The sequence below is a fragment of the Necator americanus genome, chromosome III (assembly GCF_031761385.1).
Source record: "Necator americanus strain Aroian chromosome III, whole genome shotgun sequence".
NCBI lineage: Eukaryota > Metazoa > Nematoda > Chromadorea > Rhabditida > Ancylostomatidae > Necator > Necator americanus.
In genome coordinates, this window is record NC_087373.1 from 18,527,210 (window position 1) to 18,537,505 (window position 10,296).

General features: G+C 40.0%; 1 protein-coding gene across 1 annotated transcript; it reads left to right on the plus strand.

Moving 5' to 3' along the window:
- Positions 1-123: 123 nt before the first annotated feature.
- RB195_010033 (uncharacterized protein) lies at positions 124-9,876 on the plus strand (the record flags this gene model as incomplete). The annotated part of the gene is made up of 11 exons (XM_013443107.2): positions 124-160; positions 3,008-3,084; positions 3,542-3,649; positions 3,709-3,787; positions 6,584-6,699; positions 6,760-6,928; positions 7,006-7,159; positions 8,640-8,730; positions 9,161-9,286; positions 9,401-9,505; positions 9,748-9,876. The coding sequence occupies 11 exons, from the start codon at positions 124-126 to the stop codon at positions 9,874-9,876; spliced, it is 1,191 nt and encodes a 396-aa protein (XP_013298561.2).
- Positions 9,877-10,296: the final 420 nt, after the last annotated feature.

A 10,296-nucleotide genomic window follows, 5' to 3' on the forward strand; every position in this document is an offset into this window, starting at 1 on the left:
GATTTATATGTCCATAAATGGCAGTTGGTCCTGAAATCCACATCTGTACTTGCGTCATATCATGCATGTTTCATTGTATAGTCATATTGAACCACCATTATCACCTTAGGATTCGATTTCTTCATGTCATTAGGGATTGACTCCGACTATGAAGATCACGGTGAGACGACTCTACGTTTTGCATTCATTTTTTTAGCACATTTATTCCACGAGTTTGGGTACTTTGATGTATCTCATCGTTACTGGACGAGGCTTTAAACATTCCGAACCGATTTTGCACTCCATCGATCCATATGAATGCAGCCGTTCCTGAGGATGACTGCGTGGACAGTATCTCCGTACATTTTGTCTCTTTGTGGCCATTCACAGCCAAGACCTTCACTCACTGTTATCTATCGACTAGGTGCAAGCTTGATTACTGTACAACTATAGTCGTGTCGAAATGACACGAAGCACGCAGCCGATGGGTAAGCGGGTGTGCTGTACCGTATCGTTAGTTACCCACAACTCCTGTCTTATCCTTGGGGAAAATGACTGACAACGGTGATCGTTAATTGCGCTGCATCATCAGCAGACCATTCCGCTGTGTTCGCCTCATGATCCGCCCATCAGATCGCCCATCAGCGCCCCTCATCAACTAATAAGCAGCCGAACATGCTCAGCAAGGGGGTGTTATCTCTACTATTGCGTCTTTACGGAGTATTCATGTTTACGTATAAAGATACTTCAAATGCCGAAATACTCGAAATAGAAAGCAGTCGTACGTTATTTGTGTAAAACAAACAAATTAAAACTTGAGTTTCAACCCTCAAGAAGAGAGAGTAAAAAGGTATGTAGATTGATAAAAAAGTAAAGTCACTGGCGTATAAATCCATTTTGGATGCGATTCACTGCAGTTCGTAATCGTTGAGGTTTTGGAACGTACACAGGGACAAGAAAAAAAAAAGATAAGTAATTGTACTATGACGAAATGCGAGAAGAATGACCAAAAAATAGGCGTATAAGTGGTGTATTGAAAGAAACATAGTACAAGTTAATTAGAAAATGTTATATTTTATCCTTTGTTTCGAAGCAGCAAGTAAATTCTTGATGGTGTTTTGTTGTAGAAATTCCCTACGTTTTGGCTTCATTTTCAGTTTTTTACGTTTTTTTTTTCACTTTCTACGTTGTTACGTTGCTACCTTTTTGTTCTTTGAGCCCTCCTAGATGCCAGTTTTATCACATAACTTCAATACCAATAATACAGCGCATGATCTCAGTAGCATGATGATGGATGGGATGGATGGGCGTGGCTTAGTGATCGCAGCTAGATTAAGATGGCCCTGTTCTGGTCTTCCGAAAGCTTCTTCTGCAGGCACTTATTCGGCTGCACATAATCACGTGTATGTAACGACCACCTCCCCTCCCTTCCCCTCGTCTTGGAATCTAGATCGGGCCATCGTGAACTGCAGCGAAGAATGGTGTTAGCAAAAGCCCTCTCTAGCTCAACCGCTGTGCTGCACCGCAACGCTTCGAGCGCAGCCACTTACGCAACTGCACCGTGCTTAATGTCGTTTTGACACTACTATATGTTTGGTTAAGCGATCCCGATAATGCGCAAAAAAGATTTCGAAGAATTCACTTTGGTTTTTTGCATGCCGACCGCAAACTGTAGCTTTAGTTCGGATGAACTTCGAGTAGAGCAGGAAAAAAGTCATGTTTCCTGCTAGAAGAACAAAATGCTTATCTGTCAGCAGTTTGCTTAAAAGGGTTCTTGGTAATATTCCTTTCTCTTTTTTTTTTTGTGAGTGTGCGTAATTCACTGTTCTCTACGCTTTCTTGTTTTTGGAGCGCGAAATTATGGCTCTGAGTGGTGATGTGTCGAATTTCTCGATTTTTTTAGGAGAGTTGAGTCTTTTTACAGACGCTTGTAACGCACGTACCGCAGCCTCCTCCTTAATGGGGCATTCTGATAGCGAGAATTCCCCCAAACGCTGCCTCTCAGAACCTCTATTTTTGTGGCTTCCTTTGTACTGTTGAGTGCCATTCCGAAGTGCTTCAGTTGATAATTTTTCTTACTTTCTAAGAGCTGCAACTCTTGTTACCGGTAAAATTTTCCTAGTCAAAGCAGTGGGTTAGAGGTCTACCTCAGTTATCGCTCTAGAAATCTTATAAGCATGAGATCTTGGTGACCATCAGTGCAGTTCTATAAACTTAGAAAAACAGAAACCTGTTCCTAAGCTTTGAAAAATTCTTGAACTCCGCCCTCCAACGTGATTTATCTCATACAATGATAAGGCAGCAGTGTCTCTGTGATCGAGTTTCTGGAGATTTTCATTTCGTACGCTCAATTTTCAATATCAATCTTGATTTCGACTTCGATCAATTTTGGTCTAATGACATCACTTGCTCGCTTTCATGCGTATTAGGGTGTAATGCAAGGCCTTCGCACGTGGATTTCTTATTGTTGATAAGCGCTAGGGTTCATTTCTGGGAGAATAGATGGATGTTCCACTTTAATAATGCTCTAAATAAAGGCTCTTACAATAAGAGTGCATGCTTGAGTCCAACACGCATTACGAATTTCATTTTTGAAATCACTAAAACACTGAATAAACGCAAGTGTTTTTTTTTTCGTTTTGAATGTTTCATCGCAGACACGAAGAGCCGCTTCTGACTTCCGTTTGTCAGACTGTCATAGCTCCCTGAGTATCGTCCAACGATATATTCCTACTTCGTTTATCAGCCCGCAGAACTGGGCAACAAAATTTCGAAAGAAATCATTTACGCAATTTCGTCATATCTCAGGTCGTTTTGTTCTAATTGTAATTTCAGCGCTTATTGAAAAATTAATCAAATGATCAAAAATGGTCATAGAGATGCGTTCGCTGTTGTGATGATAAAAGCTTATGATATGCGAAAATCTCACATACGAAAGTAGTTTACTTCTTTGGATAGAGCAAATCTCTAATAGGTAATAGAAGTTAAAGCGTTGTTTTACACAGTGTATTGAATATTTTTCTTCTAGACGAGCACGAAGGAGGTCATGAAACGCCTCCACTGCCGGAAGATCGTAGTTTCTACGCCGTCTACGAATCTAAAGAGGTCTGTTTTTGCAAGCAAACTTTGAATAAAATGCGACGCAAAACTAAATGAAGACATCTTCATTTCGCTTGTAGTGAGGGATTACGATGATTATTATTATTATTACTATTATTATTATTATTATTATTATTATTATTATTATTATTATTATTATTATTATTATTATTATTATTATTATTATTATTATTATTATTATTATTGTTATTATTAAAAAACTATTACTATTAATTATTTATTACTATAATTTTTGTTATTTATTAATATTGTTATCATAGTTATTATTATCGTTATTAAACCGAACACTTCTAAGTCTGAATGAAAGTGTTGCTTGATGCCGCTAGATATGACATGACTGAAAAGCTGAACTCACATATTTCTCTAAAAAAATATTGCATTTGAATGTTTTCATGTCTACTCGTAGAGTTAAACACCGATCTAAACTTTGCCATATCAACAGGTATTGGGAAGAGGCCTGGCTTCTACTGTGCGGAAGTGTGTTGAGAAATCCACAGGACAGTCGTTTGCTGTTAAGATAGTGGATGTATCTACAGAGAAGCAGTCGGAGGTCAACTCAATTACTTTCTTAGCCTGCAGTTGTTCCCTGTTTTATTCTGATTGATTTAGCACGAAGCGTGTCGCTTGAGGGATGAGACTATATCAGAGGTTGAGATTCTACGGCAATTATCTCATCATCCGTCGATCAGTGAGTTTACTATGTCATTTCGATACCTTCTGTGTGGTTATAAGTTTTTTGATATTATAATCGATGCACGAATTAATTATCAAAACATGCTTGTACTGAGTTGAAGAGTAGGTTGTGAGGGGCTTCTTTCCAAGTCTAAAAATGCTCAGAAAAACATAGCTGGGTCAAAACGACATGATGGTCGGCGCAGCTGCGTGAGCGGCTTTAATTTCATAAATCCTCTCCGACCACGAATCCTACACTCTTCTTATGCTAAGCCACCTCTTGCAGAGAGACCTTGGGTTTGCCGTTACACCTATTTCTTTATAGGGATGGAGGCAAGGTAGGCTCAAACTCATCTTATATTCTCCTCCAGACTAGGATAGAAACAGTCGGATCAAAATGATCTAAAGTCTGGTGGGATTGCGTAAAACAATGAGATTGAAACGGCGCGATGGAACTTTCACTCAACTCTGCAGCTCGATTGGAAGTGTATGTTATGGTCTGAAAATCGTTGCAGTTGCGGCGGCTGCGCTCGAGGCAGCGCGTTGGAGTTAGGAATTCCGATCGACGGAGGGATCTTCCTCGTTCCACTCATCTCCGCAGTTCGACTCGCTCGGACTGTATCGCGGTGTAACCACTGCTATGTTCACTCGAATTGCAGCGAGGAGCAGTGTTAGTATTGGTATAAATATCTTCACTCGGACTGGAGAGATGAGTAGTGCTAACATGGTTAACCCCTCACCTCAACCGCTGCGCTCCACCGCACCAATTCGAGTGCAGTCGCCTACGCTACCGCACCGAGCTTCAGGCCATTTAACTCGATTATAGCGGATACCTTGGGCGCAACTTCTTACGCAATTGCATCAGACTTCATTTAATTTTCACCAGACTGTACTTTGTGTCTTTTCAAGATAGCCTTGAGAAGCTCCAAAAAAGTAAATATCTATGACTTTTTCTTTACATATCATACTTGAGGGTCTACCAATCTGAGGAGCTCTCACTATTTTCAGGGGGTGCGTATCCATAGGCAGCCTCCTTGACAACTTATTCTTAGGGGAAACGACTGGCAATGGCGATCGTTAAAGGCAGTACCCCACGAATCTGGTGTGGTACGCATTTCAGGTGGAGAGTTCCTGTACGGGGTGGTAGGTTATGGATTAGGGTGATTCCGTCCATTTCTTCCTAATTGCCGTAAAAGAAACGGCCCGGAAATGTGGCGCATGCTGAAGGCTGGCGCGCTCTAATCGATCTCCTTGTAGAAAATAGTGCGCCGGAACGCTCGAAGCCGTATCTTCCGGGCCGTTTTTTACGGCAATTAGGAAGAAATGGACGGAATCACCCTTCTCTCCATAATCTACGATCCCGTATATGAATACTCCACCTGAAACCCGCACAAACCCAGATTCCTGGAGTGATGCCTTTGACTGCGCTGCGCAGCAGTTAATAGCGTCAGCAGAGCACTGCGCTGCGTTTGCCTTATGCCCCGCTCATCACTTTGTCCATCTACGGTACTCTTCGTCTAATGAGGTATTAAACGTGACTCGCAGGAGCACGCTATCACTGGTATTGTTTCTGGCGGTATCGATCGCTTACGTACAGAGAGATACTTCAAACGATTGCACACGAAATGCTAGAAATGGAAAATAATCGTACGTTGTTTGTGTTTGTGTGTTGTGTTGTGTTAAACAAGCAAATCGAAACTTTACAAACTGTTGTAGTACCTTAAATGCATTAAATACTCTGTATAAATACAAATATACCTCTATCTTCTATTTAATTTTTTTCGATCACAAATCTACGTCTTCCAACTACCAGGTTCTCGTTTTACACTTTTAACTTTAGTTTTGGAACGTTTTCAGCTTCATTTATGTTTTGTGATGTTGTTTTGTTCTTGAACAAATCTTCTATACTTCTGCTTAATTTTTAGCACTTTCATTTTCTACGTTTTTTTCATTTTTTACGTTGCTACGATGTTGCCTTTCTGTTCTATGAACCTTCCTAGAAGTCAACTCTATCACGTTACTGCAATACAAACACAGCACATGACCTCAGTGACGTGGTGATGGGTGGCCGTGGCTTAGTGATCACAGCTAGCCTAAGGTATGCCTGTTCTGGCCCACCGACAGCCTCTTCTGCAGGTATTTATTCGGCTGCACACACTCGGGTATAGGTATCTAACGACCGCTCCCCTCCCATTCCCCATTTTCTGAACGTATGAGAAGATATCCAATTTAGTAAAAAAAAATTGGTGATTATATTTTGCTACTTAATAAATTTTAACTAGTATAAGGAACTCATAATACAGATTTGTTCAATTGTGCTAACACCTCACGAATGGATCTCGCGAAATATTCGAGTGGATTTTCGTCTCTCTTACGAAATTCACAAACTTTAACATGGAACTTATTAATTTGAAGAAGTGTTTCTTCTCTAATTGCTTATCATGCTGCATCTCAATAATGCCTGCAGTAATAACACTTCAGTGTTCATACAATGTACTGTACTATGTTTTACTTCGTAATTAATTGCCATTTATTCCTTGTTGGATAAATTCTATACTAGTTGTTCAGTATTTGTTAAGTTCCGTGTGCTATTACAACTAAGATGAAGAGCAGCTGAAGAAATTGGCATTCTTGCTCACCATCCTTCTTCAAAGTGAGGATTCTGGGTGAAGCATGGGAATATGAACAAAGTGCATGACAACCACTCTTTAATAGTAATAGTTTACTAAAAATTAATGCCTCATATAGAATTTCAGCTTTCAAGTTTCTCTAACTCAGATATTTATTGAAGAAATGACGAGCGCTGTTGCAGTTACTATACATGATTTCTACTCTACTCCTTCTTTTCTATTCGCTGTTTTTGAAATGGCACCGAAAGGAGAGCTATTCGACCAACTGAACAGCACTGTTACGGTTTCGGAAAAAAAGGTTGAGTTCCTAAGTGATTTTGAAAGTCATAGTTATTGCTTGTTTCTCGGTGTTGTTCAGGCACGCCGTCTGATGCGGCAACTGTTTGATGGCGTAGCCTATATGCATAGCCGAGACATTGTGCATCGTGACTTGAAACTCGAAAACATTTTGTGTATTGATGATGAAAGGATCGTTATATCAGACTTCGGCTTTGCAACACGACTTAGGAAGAACGAAACACTTAGAGGTATTCTGGTTAGGCGGTTTGTAAATAGACACATTTTCCTTTATGAAGCGTTTTTAATATAATCTGACGCATTCTAGAATTATGTGGGACACCTGGCTATTTGTCGCCAGAGATATTGAGATGTCAGATGTATGAAGACGCTCCTGGATACTCTCATCCTGTTGATGAATGGGCCCTTGGAGTGATAATGTACACCCTGTTGGCAGGCTATGCCCCATTTTATCATCGAAGGTGAGTACCATTTGCTAAAATAAAGTAAAGGATAAAGTGCCTGGCGTTGATCAATCCGCTTGGATGTGCCATAGCGTTCACTTCAATTCGGAATCGTTTGAGGCTAACGAACGTGTAACTGAGCTGTACAAAGCTTGCGAGAGCTAGCTGAAGTATAAAGTCAGTATTTTTATCCTCCTAGACAGTCTGGCATCAATTCATCGACCCTGGGGCGAGAAAGGCTTGGTTGGTGCTAGGGCGAAATCGAACCTGCGATCGATCATGCTGCAGTCACAGCGGAACCTCTTAGCGACTGCGCTACACCGCCCGAACATTTGTTATCTCGGATGATTTTGTACACTAGATTTTTTTGTGTTTTTATTTGTTGTATGATCAGGATTAGCTTAGTTTTCTTATACCTTTTTTGAATTGCTAATACTAAGGGAAGTAACCACATTTGCTTGTATAAAAAGGGAAAACAAGGCTGCGGCCTGAGATCATAATCACTGGGAAAGTTTACTTGGTTTGGACTGCTAAAGTCAAATCAGTGTTCGAGAACCATAGAACGCAACCGATTCTTCTGAACTCGAAGACAGTGCGTGCACATAAGTGCGTAACTACTTCGAACTCCAATTAGCTAATTCAACTCTATTTCTTCTACAGATCTAGTTGCTGAAACGATTTGTTCCACCTTGAAGCATCTATGTGAGGTTTCAGATGAGCTTCAAAATGAGATTTAAAAAAGTCCCTACTAGTTAAAAGTATCCATCTGCTTGGGGTACGCCATCGCGTTTTACTGTGATTACGAATCGAAGTTTATGTTCACCAGACAATTTATCGGAGGGATGAAAGGCTTGCTTTGCACTACTGCGGTTTCGAACGTGAATCTTACAGTTACAGGCTGACCTCTTACCGACTGCGCTACGCCACCCTAAAACGAGATAAACGTGCTGTGAATTGAGATAAAGGAGCCCTACGTAATTTGTCTACTTTTCTTTCTGAACAAAGTATAATTTTGTATATTATTGAACGGCTCTCTATCTAAGGAAATAGAAATCGGTATTTTATTTCCACTGTTCTCTAATACGCTGCAAAGTTCCTCTAATTTCCTGTAGGTGCAATCGGTGAACAGACGAAGCAGCAGTGCAGACTTTAGCCACAGATGGGTGTGGTTGGCGCTGTGATCCTTCAGGGGCCTTGGCAACCGAACCAAGAATTTAAGATATCTCGAACATTTGGAGGATTCGTTTCTTAGTCAGTAATTTCTTTATAAGATGTGAGAGGTTTCGATTCAACTTTATACACACCCTCGAAATTTTTGCCCTGGTTATCGCGACCTTCACCTAACACACGACCTTTCTTTCTTCCTTATATTCTGCCCCAAGCTAACGAGCATTCTGCTATAAGAACTGAAAATGTCTCCGCTTCCTGAAGCTAAAAGGTCCAGTTATGGGACGCAGCCTCTGGGATTCTTTGCGAATTAGCGGGTGATTTATTTTAGGCAGCTTATAATGATGCGAATGATTCAAGAAGGGCGATACGAGTTTCGAGCAGAGCAGTGGTCTACAATCACGCAAGAAGCAAAAGACGTGGTTAGCATTCTTGTTCTGTGTAAGAACTCAAAGAAAGTACACTATTCTGTCAAAATCAAAGCTAAGTTATAAAATAGTAATGCAGTAATAATGATGAAAATAGTGGTACAGATATTTGTTATATAGTGAATGTAAAGAAAAACAAGCAATAATAAGTATCATTTAGTCTAAGTATTTCAGTTTAAGTATCACGATAACTCAAGCGCAGGGAAGATGTAAAAAAGTATGTAAATTTGTAATGAAATTATGCAATTGTTGGAAATCCTAAATATTAACTGTGTAACAATATCAATCTGAGTAGAACTCCTGTTTCGGTGGGTATGCTTTCTAATTTTCGTTTCTGTCGTCAAAAAGTTAAACATTTAGCGTTTTGTGGAGAGAAGAAGAAATGACGCACTAGTCCTAAAGTGCACGGTACCCTATTTTTCAGATATCCGGTTTATTAACAGTTCCTGTTAAACAACGGTTAACTTCGCAACAATGTTTGGCAATGCCTTGGATGAATCCCGCTGCTGAAGTCTATAACAAACAAGACATGAGGAAACTATTCAAACAGGTTAGTTTCATCTTCTACATTGCACATTTTTAGCATTTCACAATCATTGCAGCTGAGTACTGAACGCCGTCGAATCATGCTTGAATTTATCCACTTCTTAACTTTTGATCTTAGGCAATCGTGCTGGTGCGCTTCTTCTGTCGCCTTCAAAAGTACAAATACTTGAAAACAGTTGTTGACCGTGAATCCCTCCGGAAGCGTCCGTTTCGTGATCGTGATGTAAGCTTACACTCAGCTCTTTATATCACTTCAATGATATTCAAAACTCCCTTATTTGGATAGTGGAATGGGGATTTATTTATTTATTTTTTCCTTCTCTTTAGTTAGTGTATTTCCCGCGTGTCGTTCTGGACGGGTGCAGCGTTCCTACTTATCTCAGAGATGCACTTTAGAGCGTAGCAATAGCTAACAGATACTTCGCATTTTTTGTAAAGCAATTCCTCGCAATTTTGGTTTTGCAGATACGACACGAGGCTGAATCAGCAATGTTTTCGGTGTACGGTCACTGGGTCAATCGCGGTTTCTACTATTCTCGAGATATGCTGTTTGCCAATCGCCCTCGTCCGAAATACAAGAAAGTTGAGCCATAGTACTCCGCTGTGAACCCACTAGTTTTACGTTCCTCTTTCCTCACGATTTCCATCTTGTAGCATTGCGCGATTTGTCTTGAGTTTTATAAGCTCCTTTCCGCATGGGATTGTGCTCTTTTGTTAGGTGCTCCCTTTTTAAATTATCCATAGAGTAGCTTTTTCTCATGTTTTCTGGGTAATTAGTCTAGTTCTATTCGTTTCTATTATTTTTCTATTAGTTCTAGTTTATTGTCGTAACGTAACATAGTTTATTATCATAATATATCTTCTTCAGCATCTTACAGTAACTCTTATAGACCAACTCTCAGTACGAGAGAAGATTGCTAACAAAGGTGACAATGTACATAGATATTAGGACAAACCTTTGTACGTTTTTGTTTGGAAGATGCTTAAAGCAATTTACTTTTCTTCTTATTTTGT